The 20,212-nt window shown below is 34.0% G+C and overlaps 1 protein-coding gene across 10 annotated transcripts in view; it reads left to right on the forward strand.

Moving 5' to 3' along the window:
• LOC114880821 (AMP deaminase 2) overlaps positions 1–20,212 on the forward strand; it is a 62,219-nt gene that overhangs the window by 15,351 nt on the left and 26,656 nt on the right. For 5 of the 10 annotated variants that reach the window (XM_046285052.1, XM_046285054.1, XM_046285055.1 and 2 more), the window contains one exon: positions 9,153–9,327. In XM_046285052.1, the coding sequence (XP_046141008.1) occupies positions 9,153–9,327 (175 nt within the window). Of the gene's footprint in view, positions 1–147; positions 454–8,186; positions 8,302–9,152; positions 9,328–13,536; positions 13,715–16,824; positions 16,926–20,212 lie in introns of those variants that run through there. The other 5 variants (XM_029197245.2, XM_029197246.2, XM_029197244.2 and 2 more) reach the window with 5 other exon arrangements.

Below are 20,212 nucleotides of genomic sequence, written 5' to 3' on the forward strand. Positions count from 1 at the left end.
TGCAACTTTACTGTACTAGGGTCAAACGCCACATTAACTTTGATATATTTCGAGCCGGTTTACTATACGTATATGTATACATATATGTACATACGCATACGAGCGTGCGCACGTATCTTAAGTCTACAAGTGCCAACTCAATATTACAGTCAGTGTATGTGATACTTGGGACCAGTTAACAACAGTGGTCAGTGCCCTCTGAATTACGGACTGGACGTGTCGTGTTTATTTTCTTTTAAATACTTTGTATGTATTTACATACATATATAAATATATAAATATTATCTCGGAGAAAGGTGTTCGTTTTATCCGAAAAAAGTTATTCGTATCAGTACCTTGTATAATATTATCATTCGAAAAATTAGTGAAAGTGTTGGTATATATTTGTAAAACTACAAAAATTGTCGAAATATGTATCGATCGTCTATGTAATCAAAGGCTTCTTTTTAATCGGTAATAGTACATGTGTATTATCGTTAAAAACGTTATACATATATTCAAATTTTAGTTTATGATATTAAATAGTTTCATTAAAAGTTACATCGTAACTCACCTTCAATTTCAAACTAATAAGAAATGCATGTAAATAACTAGAAGAGATTAGTTATTAGTTATTAGTAATCTTCAAGAACTAAATTTTTGTAGGTTATCATTTTAAGATACAATATTGTTGATAATTTAAATCAGTTAATATGAAAAAAGTTAATATTAATAACTAAAAACTCTATTTAGAGACAAACATCTCTTATTATTCAAAGAATATGTACTGCGTAAAAGAAATTAAATATTTATTTTGTCGATCGCCAGCCTTTTTCATTATCAGGAATTAGCAGTGCTGGTGTGTAGCAACTGCTAAGGAAGAGACAAAAGAATTTCTTGCACTTAACCTTTTATCTTCTATGTATTATTATTCTTCACGTTTTATTATACAGTCAAAAAACATGTTTGATCATTTTTTATATAAATTAGTCAAATTTATAAAACAAAATTTTCGAAGGATTTCGATTAAATAAATAAATAAGACTACCGTTAATGTTGTTGTGAAGTTTTATATTCTTATCGTCTATAAGTTACGATAAGCTTATTGATTTATCAGCTCCGTTAATGAAATGTTTTAAATATACATACATATACATACAAACTATTTATTAAGTACTTCATAATGGAATATTTTAATTCTCACTTTGACTAGATACAATTATTGCCTAGAAAATCTATTATGTGCATAAAATACAAATTTGTTCTTTCTTTCAATGTAATTGAAAGATTGCATACTTTTTATAGAAAATATATCGTTATTGGTGAGAGTAGGGAACGAATGCACGTAAAGACGGTTATTTAAAGAAAGAAATAAAGATGTTTTTTTTTAGAAAAAATGTATATATGTACATATCTATATTTAAACAACTATCACTTTGCAAGGAATTGATATTTGAAGTGTATTTTAAGGCAAAATTATTTTCAAACAAAAACTATGAAATTACTTATACAGTTAGTATGTTGGTTAACGTGAAATAGTGTAATATATTCGTTTTTGATAGTTATTAATTGGAATTGCACTATTATAATGTTGTAGTATATATTTTAAGATATATCTAACAATTATTTAATTAAGAAATATTTGAGGCAGCAAAAATTGTTAAATTTTACCGTATTGTTGGTTTTCCTAGTTCGAAATTCTACTTAGGTATATGTAAGTATTAGTCCGGAATAAAGCGCGTAAACCATGTGCTAGCTGCTAGCGCATAAATGCGCATAAGTCGATGCGGAATAAGAGCAGAAAGAAAACGGTACGTGAAGGTCCCTTGTGTCTTTGTCTAATCACGCGTGCGCACACGCTCATTGGCCACTGTTGCGTATCATATTTTGAATATCTTGCAAGTAAATAAGTACTTACTCACATATACCTTCACACAGAGGAAAATATAAAAGCCTAACAATTCCCAAGAGTTGCGTTTTCTTAATAAAATATAAATTATATAATTAACAAATTTAATTGGGCTGTAGTTCCGAATGTCCCCGGTTCGCGGATCGACATGAAATTTGGAGGGTTGGTTGAGAGCAGGTAGACGACCCCAAATATAAAGTGGTATCTTTGGCTTCCTATTAGTTTCCAGGATATTAATTAAAAACTTTCAGTACAATACATAGACTTTTATCTATACAGACGTAACTAACACAGCCATCTTTGTTGTAGCAACCGTCATTGTCAAGTGTCGAACAGCCTAGCCGTTGACACCATAGCGATGTCGGTTTCCGTTTCTATAGGGTACCCCATGTGAAATCCATTTTTTTAAAACTTTTTGTAACATTTTTCCTTTCCTTGTTGTATGATGACCGAGCTAACCGACCAACCAACACAACAAAAATCATTAGGTTAGATTAGGCTAAATAAATTTCCGGCGGCCGACAACGCTGCGACGGTCGTTGTATCTCCAAAGTTTTAAATAGGACACCCTATAGATAGGTTGAAACCCCAGCTGCGTCAACGACTGTTCGACACTTGACGATGACAGCTACTACAGCGAAGACGGTTGTGTTAGTTACGTCTGTATAAGAAAAATTCTACGTATTGTACCGAAAGTTTTTAATTATTATGTATCTCGGAAACCAATAGGAGGCCGAAAATATCACTTTATATTTGGGGTCGTCTACTTACCTGCTCCCAACCAACCCTCCTTTCATGTCGATCCGCGACGGGGAACATTCGGAACTTTATCCTTTAACTGTATATAAATATGTATACGGTTATTATTTCGATTACGGACGGCATCTCCGATTTTGATGATTTTTAAATATCTTATAAAAATTGACATTTTGAACAACTTTTTTCTATACATATAACCGCCGCTTGGCCGCATTTTGCAAAATATTTTCGAAAAACTGTCGAAACTATTACATTAAATTCTACTTATTCGTGTGCGTCTGTGCTACAACTTATGCGTTAGTATGCGATCGCTGCTTTTCTACTGTTTCTATAGGCAACAGCACGGCGATACGGCGACCGATGACCAATACAGTAGTATGCAGAGATAGTACAGAATTGCCTCGAAATAAGCAAGTGGCTCAGGACCGAACAGTTGCTTATTTCGAAACAATACTGTATGTACCTCGGTATACGTCTGCTTTGGAATACGTCCAATTCGGAATACGTCCTGTTTGGACGTAACAAATTTTGCTCGGGATACGACTTCTGTTCGGTATACGGCATACATTTTTTGTGTAAATTTTGCGTCATTTTTAAATAATTATCTCAGAGGGAAAATTAAATGAATAATCAATTATATTCGGAGTTGATGTATTATTAACTGACTGATCATATAAGTAAGGATATCATATAACAAAGTACATATAACCGCAAAACAGGAGGCAATAAAATTTATTCTATTTGGTTTGTTAATTTAGAATCTATCATTAGGTTACATTTATATTTTACAAATTAATTATGTTAAATAAACTAGTGAATATTTTTTATAAACTTCTAAGAAATCGTTTAAATGCTGTTCATGACATAAACAGTGTTTAAATTATTTTACAACTCCATTAATGTAGGTATAGTATCAATAGGAGTTTTTTTTTACATGAGAACGAATTAATCTTTTTTACATTACTTCTTATCGGAAAGGTTGGTTTGGTATACGTCCTATTCGGTACGAGTCCAAACATCAGGAACGGATTAAGGTCGTATACCGAGGAACCACTGTATATATCTCGTGTACTTCTGTTTTGCTGAATTTAACGTATCGTAGATATATAATACAAAATGAAATAAAAATCGAATTTAACGATTTTAAATTCGGACTTGAGTGTGCCGGCTGCCTCGTGGGAGTCGGGGATTTAATTTAGCCTAACCTAACCTAATCTGACCTAATCTATCTGATCAGTGAATTTGGTTGGGTTAGGATAAAGTAATATTCTGGCCGCCTGACGGCGATCAGACACAGGAGCTGAGATTCAAAATCATTGAAATTAGTTAAATTTGATTTTTAAGCCCACCCGTTATATGTATACAGTAAAAGCTAGGCATGTGCAAGAGAGATTGGGACCCAAACATAGCGTATGTATGTACAAGAGAGGCGTATATCCAGCTAAGGCGAGGTATCGATTTTGCGTCCGTACACATCATTTATATCCAGCCGTGGTGTCGATTCTATGTTGTTCATTCTATTATTATTGTTTATTTACTGTATTTCGGCGCAACCTCATCTTTATTGTTAGCTTGTAAAGTACTTTAATTTTCAATAGGAAAAAACTATTTAGTTTGATGGAAATCATGCGCTTTTTTTAACATCATAAAGCACCTAATTTGCAATCAATAGTTCCGCAGCATATTCTGAATAAATAAATAGATATAATTCAAACTACATATATCGTGTTTGGTATCATTTTAATAAAAAAATTCTCACAAATGCGTTAGGAAAAGTTTTATTAAAAAAAGGTCATAAATAAACAAATTTTATCGTTGAATAAGAGCTGCAGACTGTTAACGCGCACACTGGGCCAACTAAATACTCGTGTTGGTGAAAGAACAAACAGGGTGGAAAGAGATGTATAGTTTAGTTTGAATGCAATCGTGTAACTCATCAAACTTATTTATCGGCCGATACCGAATCGTTGTAATATGCGCACTTGCATACATCTTCATACTGATTAAGAACCCAACCAAACTATCGGCCGACAGAAAGTCTGCAGTCTGCGGGGGCTCTTACAATTAGTCACACCGATATTACGGTTCGGATCACGGATACGGGTATCCGCTTGTATCAAACGCCTGTATCATATCTACAGGTGTGCGAGTACTCGTAATTTACAAGCCGAGCTGAGCTCGCTTCGATTGTTCGACTCGAAATTCGAGTACTCGAATAAATCGAGTACTCGCACACCTCTAATCATATCACCGTTGTGTATCCTTTTGAAGATGCACGCATTGCATCCCTGCGCATCACAGCGTGCTACGGCTCGGACAATTTTTCTTTGTTTCTCAAAAGAAACGGCTCGGCAACAGGACTGAGCCACTACAGGCGAGGAGTTTCAGTTTGCTGCGTGCTGTTTCTTTATTGTAGGAGTCCGTCGCTTAGTACTGTAGAACTTTTATGTATTACATCTGCAAGTTAAAGGAGGAATTTTGGGAATCGGTTTATAACTTAGGGAAATCAAATACGGAAAAAATATGTTATTATACCAGGGGTTCGAGTTCACTTAATCCATTTATTACTCGAAGAGGTCATCATTTATTACTCTTGTTGCTTTCATCGGACTGGTACTACCTGTGTATCATGCAACTTCGGTACCTTCACGCGGACTAGGAGGTACCCTCGCGTTTGCAAAGGACACCCAATCAGAAAAATTCGAAATTGACCGCCTACGACGAATTTTAACCAATACAGGAACCATATCGTGTTTTGTATCATTTTAATCAGAAAAACGTCACAAATATTTTGGTAAAAGTTTTATAAGGAAAAAATGAAAGATAACAAAGTTCAGACGTTGCATTAGTATTACCTCACTGATATATCTGATCCCAGATCATATTATCCCGTGCCTCAAGCGTCATGTTTTTACGCTCCAAGCGCTCTCCGAATCTTTCCTTTGAACGGCAAGAAATCGACAATTTTCGGATCGGCTCGTTGCTTACCTCCGTGTCACAGACCAACAGGCTAACTTTCGATACTCGGTAACGGAAAAATCTCTGGAAAATTAACATTGTCCTTTTTCAATAATCACATAGGTGATTATTAACATTGCTCTTTTATGTACAGCGTAGCACCGAAGATAATTGATCTGTTTAAATATATTTAGACGATAAAATTTGTCTAAATTAAATTAGATTAAATTCATAAATAATTTCATCGATTTTGAAATATATCTAATAATACCGCAAGATTTCAAATAAATTGAAATGTTAATTTATTGAATTTGAAACCCAATTGACGGTACAAAACGCTATGTCAAGTGCAAACGCATGAACCTTTCCTTCGATCCAACGGTAAAGAATCGATAAATTTTTCGGATGGGCCCGTTGCCTCCGTTCTTTTGGAACAGCACGCAGCAAAACGAAACTCCTCGCCTGTAGTGGCCCAGTCCTATTGCCGAACCGTTTCTACGGGGTTCGGCAATAGGACTGGGCCACTACAGGCGGGGAGTTTCGTTCAAGAAACGAAGAAATGTTGTCCGAGCCGCAGCACGCTGTGGCATGCAACGATGCAACGTCTGCCTCTTCAAATAGATACGCAACGGGGATATGATACAGGCGTTTGATACAGGTGGATATGTACTCGGTATTGAGGGCTTCCTCGTCGAGCGTCTCGTGTGGAGGGGTAGCCACCTTGCACTTGTCCAGGCAATCTTTTCTTGCACTTATCTTTTATTGTATTTTCTGCCGGTCGCCGTGCTGCTGCCTGTAGAAACAGTAGAAAAGTGGCGACAATAGAAAAAACCCATACTAAAGCGTACGTTGTCACGGTTGCACACGGATAGGCAGAATTCGATGCAATAGTTTCAACAATTTTTCGAAAATATTTCGAAAACTAAGGCCGAGCGGCGGTTATATGTATAGGAAAACGTTGTTCAAAATATTGATTTCTACAACATATTTAAAAATCAGCGAAATTAGAGGTGCCATCCGTAATCTAAATAATTACCTTGATTTTTCTCAAAGTGTCTCGTTAAAATGATTCATTTGTTATTTGTAACGTTCCACTGTGATTATTTGATCCAATGAAAGGAGCTTATAACAAAGTACCACCTTTTCATCTCACTAGACCCAGAAGAGTAACTTAAGTCCATGGATATTGTGGTTGTTTTGTTGTCGGTGGAGACAATTTGTTGTGTGTAGAACTATGTAAATACATATTAAATAGGATACTAGAGAACAAATTAAACGCTGTTCATTATGATCTTCAGTGAACTGATATACATATGTATTATGTAAGTAGCACACCCTTTTTGCTGAGAAAAGAGCTGTGATTTGTACCATCCCAGATAGCACTGTGCATCCCAGGGACGTCCGTTTCATGTCCAGATTATGTCCGAACGTCCAACGTCCGTCTTGAAAGTCCTATAGACGTCCGTAAGGCGAGCATTTCGTATGTCCTAGGAACGTCCGTTTTGAAAGTCCTACGGACGTCCGTAAGGCGGGCATTTCGTATGTCCTAGGAACGTCCGTCTTGAAAGTCCTACGGACGTCCGTTAGGCGAACATTTCGTATGTCCTAGGAACGTCCGTCTGTGCTATCTGGGATTTAACAGTTACGTAGACCACCCTATATAGGATGTATTGTTAGTTAAGCTGTATCTTTAAAACGATTAGAGATAGAACACAATGTTACTGGAGAAAATTACGTAAGTAGTATTATGTCATTACGTTTATGTACTGACCTATATAATTCTTCCTTCATAAATCGATTCCTTGGATTATTCAACGTATCAAATTATGTATTGTGGTTATATGATCGTGAACTGAATATCTCTACATACATACATACATACATACATATGTATGTATATATAAACCCCACTCTCTTATCTTTATGGCGGGCACGCTTTTACACATGTCTTTTAGATTATAATAGATGTTCGGAAAGTCTTTACTTTTTCACTATTATTTTCAAATATAAGGAATTATAATATAGGTACTGTCAGCAAATACAATAAATTGTAAGAGTCTTTTCACATTGCCCGGTTCTCGTCGGCCGGTTGAAAATAAATGTATGTATGTGTTTATATGTATACATACGAATAAGTGAATATACCTGCCGAAAATTACAAAAGACAAAAACGGACGGCAAAAATCGGAAAATGTGAAAAGGCTCTAATCCTAAACGTTTATTCTTTTGTTTTAAATATCGATGATTAATTGCTAATTTTCATTTGTTGATCTATTTTCATAAATGGTAATTATAACGCTTTACGGATGGGATACTTTCTACCCCAAAAAATGCCCGGAAATGGAGAAAGATAAAGAAAAAATCAACCTGTCCGTTAAGTGTTAAAGTACATAATCTTTTTATTGTTTGAAATTAGAAATATTTATTTACAATAACCAGAGAGGATAGTTAATTATAATAGTTTGATTAAAATATGTACGATTATGATTATGGTTATGATTATAATAGACGATCGATAAGTTCGAATAAATATACAAAAATGTTGTACAATTTTCTGTTCGAATTTTAAACGTTTCTCTAGATATATCATATACTGTTCACAATGGTGTTGGGTAATGAAAATGACTACTTAAGTGGATATAAGCAAAATTCCGTCACCGAATGGTTACAGAAAACAGGACAAACAAAAAATAATGGTAATTTTCCGGATGAATGCATACTTCCTCTATTTATTGTAGGAATACTATTACATTACGATGAAAAAGTGTTATAGTTCATGACAATAAGTTAATTGTGAAACGTTATTTACAGTACATCAAAAATTGAATATTGTAATTTATGATTACTGAAATTTAAAATCTATGCTAGATACACACATATTAACACGGCCGAGCCTAATTGGATAGAGCCATCCATACCAGAGAAAAGAAAATACTGCAAATACTTATGCACGATTTGAATAACAATTTGTCAGTTTATAGTTAGAGTAATTGAAGACAGGAATAATGACATGTCAAATTCGTGCCCAAAAATTCTAAAAGAACAATCTTTCATGCAGGAAAGACAAGGATATTGATATCAAGATGAATTTGGAACCATTATTTTTATCATTAAATATTATACAATTTAATATATACATAAATTAAATGAAACTTTATATTCTGAAATTTAAGAATTTGAATGTTAAAACTTTGAAATTTATATTTTGAGATTTTAAAACTTTTGAATTCAATTTATTTATAAAGCCTGGTAACTCTCGAACATTATAGTCAGTGACAAGGCCTCTGTTCTCTATGCCGCCATTTCTCTTATGGAAGCCTACCATGTTCGGTACTGTAGCATTGAAAATTTCTTAAAACTATTATACGTATCCCTCTATTGATAGTGGATTAGCTTCGGCTTTGATCCAAGGTCAGCTAATAAAGTAACATTTTATTTATATTAGAAAATACACTTTGTCCATATTTACATAAATTAAAAAATAATTTAGCCTAAATACACGTATACTACTTTTCAGATTAAAAAGAAAATTAAATTTTTGTTACAGGAAGTGAAAGCCCAGTTTTTGGATTAGAAGGTAGTGGAGTAGCTACAGGTGGAACCTCTCTCAGACTAACATCTCACGAATTACCTAATGAGATTTCAGCTCCTTACGAAGTTCCACAATTTCCAATCGAACAAATTGAAAAGAAGCTCTTAATCCAAAGACAGTTGACCGTCAAGTAAGTAATGTTATTTTTTATGCATACAATAATTATATGGGCTCTGTATCGAAAAAGCGTGGTTCGGAATAAATTCAACTGTAGACGATTACAACAGTACTTGACACGTTCGAGCCTACCTGAGTAAATCTACCTTTATTAGAAAGGTGTCTATTTTTAAGAAATCATAAAATTCTTCGAGCATTGAGACATTCGTATAGTTGTATATAATATAGGCTTTCATCCATTTGAAGGGAAGTGTAAAAGAAGAACCTAACCACTGTCCTTATTCATCCTTGTTCTTTACGTACGAAGATAGGAGAGTGGGCGGTTGTAACTAACAATAAGATAGATTCTCTTTAGGCTCCTCTCAGGTTTTTCTAAAATTGAAAACAAAAGTAGACTCCTCTCTCTACCTTTATCCTTATTGTTAGCCAAAGGAAGCTTACATTGCATGTGGATGTATATGTATAGTCACATGCAATTTAGGCTTTTTTCTTAATTAAGAGGAAAGGTAGGGGATGGAGTATTTAAATTACGCTCTCTTTGGATTCTTCGAAGGCTATCCCTAGGTTCTCTTTGGGTTCTCTCGAAATTAAAAACAAATAGTAAAAATCTTCTTTCCCTACCTTTGCTCTTAGTCAAAGGAAGCTTACATTGTACCCAAGTGTACAATAGCGAGCAACTGAAGCTTCTTCTAGTTAAGAGAAAATGTAGGGAACGGAGTGTCTAGGTTGCATTCGTTGTAGGCAAAACTGAAAGCAATTGGGAGGAGATTTCTTTCTCGACTTTTACCACTAGGCCGCGTTTACATTGAATGAGTAATAGGGCCCGATAGATTTTGTTAGTATTTAAGAGCGGGAAAAAGAAGACAAGAGGCTTTTCTTTACCCTTAAGAAAAGCCGGTGCCAAAGCGGGCTATTTGCTCACTGTCAATTCGCTCTTATTCGATTGTCGAATAGCGTCAGTACCGATTGATATCATTGTCTTTAGAAACACCGTCAGTCGTATTACAGTATTGCCTCAAAATAAGCAACTCGCTCGGGACCGAACAGTGGCTTATTACGAAGTAGGTATGCTACGAATGAGAGATCGTCAAGATACGTCACTCGTAGAAACGAGTGAGAGATCCGAGGTAGCGGCAAACGGACCTCTCATTTTGTGGGCCACTTCAAACAAAGAAAAGGGGATAGTGAATTGCTTATTTTGAAGCAGAGATTACTTGCTTATTTCGAGGCAATACTGTACTTTTTAATGGCGTTTCGTGGCCGAGCTGCACCTGTTATCCTGGGCTCGAACCTGTTAAACGGTGATAAATGACCTTGAAAGACCAACATATGTATGTATTATAGAGAGTTGGAAAGATTGCGCACAGGATGGCGTGAGGTCAAGAGGTATCCCCCCCCCCCCCCCCACACGTACATATTACTCGTTTTCTAGTTTTACACGAGTTTAATTAGTTTGTAGATGCGACTGTTACGACCAATAATACGTTTCAGCCAAAACTTCGCATGGGCTGATGTGGGACACGACCAATTAGACCTGCACGCCTGTTGTATGCACTTTTTTCAGCTTCCTATACATAGTAAATTCGTCTGAGAATAGACTAAACTTTTAGCTGAACATACAAGATCCCTTGCCTAACTTACAACGGGTCAGTTTTGACCCAAGGTTATGTATACAGGGTGTCCGCGCTTAAGTGTGACAGTCGCATTATTTCATAACTATTAATGACACCAAAAATTATTTATAAATTCATATTCGTGACTCCTTCCATACAAAATCGCCATTTTTCTACAAAGGTAAAAATCTACAAAGGTATTGTAATATCTGTCTCATGAATAGAAATATCTCTGATTTTTCTCAGAATCTTTCCTGCACAAATATAGGAGAAATCGACCAAGAACGTGTGTTTTACATTTTTGCCCATTACCACCTATCCAGATGAGATACAGGGCTGAAACTTGGCACAGACTATTTTTTTCTTGATAAGCCATCGAATGAGCCATCGCAAGTCGAATTTAGGGGTATACTTCCGAAAGGCCCCATCACCCCAGGACAACCAAACTTCGGATTTATAGTAATTGAGGGACGAGAAATCGAATGAGACCATTTTCAGAACTGGCAAATAAACCGTTCCCGAGATATACAGGGTATTCTAAAAGTGCGGAAACCCCCTATTACCTCGATAAGAACGCATTTTCACGGAAAATGACTAACCTAACCTAGGTTAGGGTTAGGGTTGGGGTTAGGTTAGGTTTAGGGTTAGGGTTAGGGTTAGGTTAGTCATTTTGCGTGGAAATGCGTTCTTATCAAGATAATAGGGGGTATCCGCACTTTTGGAATACCCTGTATATTTCGAGAACGGTTTATTTGCCAGTTCTGAAAATGGTCTCATTCGATTTCTCGTCCCACAATTACTATAAATCCGAAGTTTGGGTGTCCTGGGGTGATGGGGCCTTTCGGAAATTTCCCCGAATTTAGTTTGGGAGGTATTTTTGACCATATTAACTGGCTATTAGTTAGATTTCTTATTTTAAATCGCAGAAACTATTTTGGCGCTTTGATCGAAATATACATATATGAATTATTCGCGAGATGAAGAATAATTATACTTATTTATTTACTTATTGTACTTTTCTAGTTCTTATTGTTTTCAATTTAAAAATAACTGTATATGGGACGTCAGCAATTTTAATGTTAACATTAATGAAGGAAGCATTAATTAGAAATCAGTATCCTAAATTAATTACATGTGTATGTGCTGTCTATAATTTCTCAAAGATTGTAGCTTAGCATTTGCTAATTATAGCAAATGCCTAGCACGTAAATATCATTATCATACAAACATAAGAATCGAGTGTGTGAACCATATATGTACATATATGTTACAGTAAATGTAATAAATGTGGTGATTATGTATAATTGCCGGTTATTATATACATATAATCACCACTAAATTTGGTAAATGTGATATATTATTGAATATTTATCAAATTAACCGGCGAATTTATATAATTCCCAACTCGTAACGGTCAGTGTGATAAATATCTTGACTGATTGAGCCAGTAGAATACAGCGCAGTTTTTTGAGTAGTTACTAGTCAGAAGGGTAGTTTTTCGTTGGACACTATGGCGCGAGAGGTTAAAACCACACATATATGTGATAGGTTAGGTTAGGTTAGGTGATATATTTAAATCCGGCCGCCTTACAAAATTACATATTTATATTAAAATAACCATCTGTCTTATAGTTTTGTCAGAGTGTGTACTTATAGTACCAAACATGGTAGGCTTCCGTAGCTTGTAGATACGCGTCACAATGTAGGAGTAGAAGATCCAATCAAAATCCACATTTTGAAGATATTAATAATAAGTTCCATTTAGGACAAATTTGTACAATGTTTAATTATTAAATATTACAAAATTTAACATATACAGGTTTTTAAATTGCGAAGTTGCAAAACTCAAATTTAAAAAATGTTTAATTTAGTTTAATTTAATTTAATTTCGAAATCTTTTAATTTTAACAATTATTTTCTAAAATACGCTCCGTACATCCATGGATATACTTCTCCTAAATATGAATATCATAATTATTATACATTTTATTTTCAAAATTACATCCAGAAAACGTGGATTATTCTTTCGTGTATTACTACTATTAATTTCACTAGTGATGCTAGTGGCACTGTAATTGACTTTTAATCCTTAATTGGTGAGGTGGTGTCTGAAGTCTGAAGAACAACGAAATTTTTAAATAAACGACAATCGAATATATATTTGATTTTCTCTTATAGGATATTTTCAACTTATAAAGTTTATATATTTGCCAATAGTTAATTGAATAAATTAAATAATCGGGATAAGTCAGACCTTTCCTCACCAGTTAAGAATTAAGTAAACGTTTACTTAACAGTAAGTTAACAAAAAAACAAAAACAGGCGGAAATATTGCAAAATAAATAATAGCAGTCATTTAATTCTATAAATTATTTAAACATTAATACAATTTGGTAAGAACCATTTATGTAGGAGATATGGTAAAGATTGCACTGTTAGAGGTCTTTAGAAGCGACGATAATATTAAAATGTATTTTAGTAGAAAATTACGTCGATAGGGAAATAGTATTGTATAAGTGTACTTATGCGTAATCTGATGATGTACATATGTATACAGTATACAGTAAGGAGAAGGGGTTGTTTGCGACTATCCCTCGCACAATGGTTCGTTTAGTAGTTGGGTAACCATCGTGGTGGCCAGAGCAACTTGGTATGCATCGTACGAGACGTAAATTATTTTCTATCCTGAACGATACATGTTCGCGTGCGATTATATTATGATCGTCAAATAAGCTGTACCATAGCCTTTAGTGACATTACGAGTAGTAATCTTTGAGGTCAAGTTATGTGAGTTGGTTATATCAAATGACAACAATTTTACTCTACTCAAACGAATTGTGTCGATTGTGCTGTAATATTCTTTTTCGCTACACAAACAGAGCACCTAATAAAGAAAGAGAATGGGACAGATTTTTATTCCTTGATAGTTAAGCATTTATTTTTCGTTTTAAACAGAATAAGCCATTAAATTAATTTTTATTGCATTGTATAAATTTTATTCTGTAAAAAATATTATTCAATATAACATTTGTCGTTAGTAATATGTAATACTATTGATTTCAGATTGTGTATAAAAAATTAATTTCGTGCATTAACTTTTATTCGGGTATTTTTCAATGTAATCCGTTAAGAAAACAAACAATTTTTTGATAATATGCAAATAAATCATGATAATTTATGTTTAGTTTTTATTATGCAAGTATGTACATATGTAATTTCATTGTAACTGTGATAACACATGAACAATTTTGTTCTCTTTATTTTTTCTTAACAGTTACTATACACATTTTATTACGGTGAGATTAAGAAAATTTTCTAATTAAACTCGAATATTATACTTAATTCGCTTCTAAAATAATAATTGCAGTTGGTGTAGGTATTGGTCAATAACTTGTTTGATATCTTTTAAGTACGGTAATTACGTAGAATAGAGTGCACCTTACCGGTTTCAATGATCTTGGCATTTACAGTACTGAGCACGATAGGCTTCCCTAGGGAAAATGGCATTGTAAGGGAAGGACACTCAACCACTCACACTCGCACTTACATTCACGTGTAAACGTTTATTTGACAAACTTTTATTCAATATTTATTTAAAATGTACTAATTTATGTAGGTACTGGATTTTATAAAAGTTATTTTAACATTTTCTAAATTAATCTTGTCGTTAGTATGAATATCTTCAAAATGGTTCATCATCATTTTCTCATTTAAATATTTATATAGGTATTTACTATTTAAGCCTTTAATATTCTTATCAACTTTTTTTCGGGCAGTATTGTACTTTTCAGTCAAATGTGAGAGAAAATATAGTACTTTTAAGAAAAAAGTAGTAGGTATTAAAAAAAAAAGGTAATTATATAATAATACGTTATTTGCTTTGTTTTTTTTAGTGTGTGTGATTGTTAATTTCTCCTTACCTTTTATCAATTTAAGATGATTGCATTATCAGAACGTACCAACTTAAAAATATTATAGCACACCAGCTTAAAATATGCATACAGTAGTATAATATTATTGTGTATTATAGTGCGGTTGGTAACTTTAATGTGTAGGGAGTATTTACTGATAATGCGTAGCTAGTAACTTTAAGTAAGTACTATGGTGAGTGATGGGGCTCGTTACCCTTACATCGTCATTTTCTCTAGGGAGCTTACCGTGGTTGGTACTGTATGCATGAAAGTACTCAAAACATTAATGTTTATAACATAGGACACAGGTTAAGATCAATGAAATCGATGAGGTGTACCATATTCTACATATGTAAATACCTTACGTATTTATATCATATTAAAAGTCGTCGTATTTTAATTCTGTTTTACGATCTTAAATCGTAACAGCAGGCTTGTGTTTATTATAATATTAATAATATGATTAACTTTTGGGGAAATCAAATCAATTACTAATACGATTAAAGTTCTAAATAGTTAAGTAAAGAATATCACACAATAAAAAAACAAGGATAATACCAATAATATTATTTTAATATTTTTTTCCACTGTTTTTGTGATTCGTCGTTTATTAGTTCGATGTATAGAGGACTCAGGAGGCAATCAGTGTAAGTTATCTTTCATTAAAAAAATATTTATGCCATGCATATATCTTTTCGTTGTCAAAATCATCGATCGGTTAACGAAACATTTTAGTCATAGTATTAAAATTTCAACTGCTAGACAACGCTAGGTAAAAAGGTATTATATAATACTTCCTGCCTGCTAAATTCTTCAACGAACAATCAGTGTAAATCATATGCTATTATGTTTTTTTTTTTCAAAATTAAAACGTGACTTCTAATTACATCGATCAGAAATTTTTTGTATCTGGACAGAATTATCTTTCAAATGACACCGATTTCAGAGTACATAATCGAATTAAAAGCCAAAAAAGAAGATTATTCACAATCCAAATGATTAGATTGGTTTCGTTAGAAATGCGGAAAATTCGGAACCATTTACTATCACTAAAATGAAAAGAATAATTTTTATCGACTAGAAATCTAAAAAATCGTATTTGTATAGAAAAGCAGATACACGGGGGCGTAAGGTAAAATGGTAGAATATAGGGTAGCTAAGGTATTAGAAAACAGACCAAAGTTTATCGTTTATAAAGGAATTTTAGAAAATAATTTTGCATTTTGTAAAATAAATGTTGCAAAGGTATGAAAAACAAGGCTTCTAAATTTGTCGGGTATTGTATAGGACCTTTTATATACATATGGAAAGTAGAGCTGTAAGGGAAGTTAAAACAGGCATGCACATGAATTTGTCCGCGGGGCGCCTACACACGTCAGACTTGTTGCGGGCTATCATTCGGCAGCATCTCTACTCTTACGAAATGATTGATCCAAGTCAGTGGCCATAACTGTGTCCGCGGGCAGCCTCGGGCACCCGTACCCGTTTCACTACTCACTGTGCATGCCTGAATCAAAAGAAAGCATATGTTGGATCTTATGATACGCATACCTCCATATTACCGTTTATACTACTACAGTTTGGCTACAACACGTCAATTAACATCTTTAAATCAAAATGATGATTCAGTCGAGTGAAAATATATTTAGAAAATTGACTTGTTCAAATTTTTGGTGAATATTTTATATAACTTAATATTTTTGAGAAAAATTTGACATTTTTTTTTTAAATCTTAAAATTATAGTTATAATTTTGTATGTACCCAATTTTATATATGTATATGTATTATGTAAATAATGTATTTGTTAATAACAGGTATTATTTTCTTTACAGTCCATTTACTAAATAATTAATTAACTTTGTTAACATATCTCGTGACTTACACTGATTGACTTCTGAGCTTTTCATGTATAAAAAGACAAAGAGTAAATGAAAATAACAGAGAAACTATTGATATAAGATAGCCAATTTCTTATACGTTATCAGCGTACAAGTAACAGGCGTAAAAGTACAAGGATCGTATATAAGATGTTCGCTGGTGCGAGCGAATCAAAACGATGGCTCAGGGATAATAGAATACTCTTAAGGTAAATCAAAATGCTCTAACGCTTGTTTACATCCCCTAGAGGAAAATATTTCGCATATCTATACGCACTAATGCATATCTATATACGTATATACTCAATACACATGCTGTATGTACTTAGGTAGATTGATCAATTTTATTCTGTTAATGAATATATTCTTATTATTTGAAATAATATAAAACAACATTGCTTATAAAAACTATATGGACGAAAGGAAGTACAATACCGAATACTGTAGGAAAAATAACGATGAAGGGGGAAAAAGTTCCCACTACTCAAGTGCAAATATTTACTCTGGAATACTTTATTTAATATTTATTTGAACAATAGTTTTGAGATTTTATACTCAGAAAATTTAGAATTTCAATTATGAAATTTGAGTTGTGAAACCTCTAAATTTCATTTATACATACATTAATTTTCGAATATTTAATAATTTAAAATTAATATCCATTTCTCTTTAATATTAATTTTAATTATTGTGAAATTAGGATTTCAAGAATTTAAAAAATTCAGATTTTAAGATTTCAAAAATCAAATTTAAAAATTGAAAAATTCAAATTTTCAGGTTTCAAAATTCTAAGATCCAAATTTGTCAGTTTTCAAGTGTAAAATATTTCGAAAGATTGATAATAAAATAAACACTAAAATACAATTTTTTTGATAATGAGTAAAGATTTTCACGAAACTGATGGGATTTCATAATCAATCCTACTGTGCTCGGCATTGAACATAGGCGAAAGGGTAGAAGAGATTTTGAAATACACAATAACACGGTTCTCCGACAACAAGCTAGTTTATGTTAAAATTATCATTTTTTCGCATTTCAAGCTTCAAATTCGTATATTAAGTCGGTATATAAATAAGTTCTCGTGAAATACTGACGTCTGTCAGTATGAAATCAAAAAGTAATAACATCATTACAATCAAAGTATGCATTTGCTTTCCAAAGCTGTCTATTTTAAATTCATTATTTTCAACCTTCATCTTCATTCCGAAAATGAATATTAAAAAAGCCATTGTACATTGTCCAAAACTGATCGTAATTATTCGTAAGTGGCTTGATGTGAGAACACTACGCTGGATAGAACGGGATTTCCTATTCAAGATCAAGAAGTTTGCTTGACTGAAAAAGCAACATCGCGTTATTGTGGAGAAAAACATTTAAATTCGTTTCATTGTAGGTATGCGTTGAAAATTTCGTTCAAAGTGTCTTGTTCGTATACGTAATTAAATTGCTGTTTGTAGCGTTCTATTGTGATCATTTGATCCGATTTCCATCGAAGAAGTCCCTTGGAATCATTGCAACAGATCTATTTTCCGTCCTGTGTTTCGATTTGCTACAAAAGACCTTAAACCAGTCTATACTTCACTGCGGGACTCCCTTAAACGACTGATTTCAATTTCAGCTCCAAACTACATACTTACATATCTCCCCTTGCTACTTCCGTTATCTGTGCCTGTATTATTATTTGCTGCGTATATCTGATCTGAACGCTGCCCGTCATAATTCTGTCAATTGATGCGGCGTCCACTTCCCTTTTTTCCACATTTTTTTCATCGTTTATAACCGATTGGAGTTATGTACGAGTTCCATCGAAGTTGTCGCAGTGAAGTTGGCTACACATTCACTGACGCATTCACGCCGCGTCGTCGGTGAGCCGATGGGCGAGGTGCATCGCATAGACATATGAAATATAGACGGAGCCTTTCTACGAGGGGTAACTGATAATCGCGGTAAGGGGGGAACTCATCTGACTTCGACTATTTTCGTAAGTGCAGACTCGGGTATGTTCGGCTTTTCGCATCCGTACGATGAGTTACATTGAACTTGTCGCAGTGAAGTTGGCTACAAATTCACTACGCATTCACGCCGCGTCGATAAGTGAATGCGTGGCCAACTTCACTGCGACAAGTTCAATGCAACTCAGTGTACACTCTCGCGAGGGCTACCCGTGTACACTGAGTTGCAATGAACTTGTCGCAGTGAAGCTGGCTACAAATCGGCTCACCAACGCTGCGTGAATGCGTCAGTGAATTTATAGCCAACTTCACTGCGACAAGTTCATTGCAACTCAGTGTACATACATACATGTGAAATGTGAGCCGAATACTACCGAGTCTTGCCGGAATAAGTCGAAGTCAGACGAGTCCCCTCCTCGCCCCGATTATCAGAGCCCCCCTTACCTAAAGTAACAGTTTTTGCTCCGTCTATATTTCATATGTCTATGGTGCATCGGCTCACCGACTCGGCGTGAATGTGTTAGTGCGCCAACTTCACTGCGACAACTTCGATGAAACTCATCGTACATACAGTGATTTGACAATGAGTTACATTAGGTTAAGTATATAGGATGTCTTATAACTCCTGTAACAACCGGAAATGGGGGGTTGCTGGGGTGATTCTGAACAACTTTTTCATTTACTAAAATGTTGGTTGAAGCTTCGTTTTTGAATTATTAACGAAGAACACTGGCCAATGAGAGTACGTGTAGAGCGCGCGCTTAACCACACAAACGCATTGGCACAGTATGGATATCGAGGAAAGCGTGCGACAAATGTTACATCGTCTTATTGTTAAATTAATAACAATATGAAATTATTCGTTATTCATGAATAACGCGCTCATTGGCCAGTATTTTCGTTAATAATTAAAAAATGAAGCTTCAACCAACATTTTGGTAAAGGAAAAAGTCGTTCAGAATCACCCCAGCAACCCCCCATTTCCGGCTGTTAGAAGAGTTATGAGACATCCTGTATAGCAAGCTTTTGCTGCGACTGTGGCGGGATGTTATCCAAAGCCGCTTGTGCACCATTGTTAACGTAATTTAAGCTTGACCGCGGGAACTAATTTATGCCACTAAATAATATTAGAGTATAAGTGCTATTTTACGAAGTACTTTTATGTCATCAAATTGTATCGAAGTTTTGATGCTTAAAAATCGGACATTTCATATACAATAACCTAATGTTGTTGTTAATTGTGTATTACAATATCAGAATAAAAATAAATGGTAATTTGAAAAAAAAATCTCTTCTACACTTCTATTTGTATCAAAATTTGCTAGTGTACTATATTAAAGTGTGATAGCAGTCATTTTTAATGTGTATTAATAGATGTATACGCGCACTATAGATTATGCAACAATCATCAGTTTTGTTTAATTTACTGCAATAGTATCATCACTTCTCTTAGAACGGGATTAAATAGAAAATATTGTTTACGAGTAACAGTTAAGATACTTTGACAGCCTACGAGAACGATAATACTTTTTTAGTATTTACAG

Source organism: Osmia bicornis, chromosome 3, assembly GCF_907164935.1.
Source record: "Osmia bicornis bicornis chromosome 3, iOsmBic2.1, whole genome shotgun sequence".
Taxonomy (NCBI): Eukaryota; Metazoa; Arthropoda; class Insecta; order Hymenoptera; family Megachilidae; genus Osmia; species Osmia bicornis.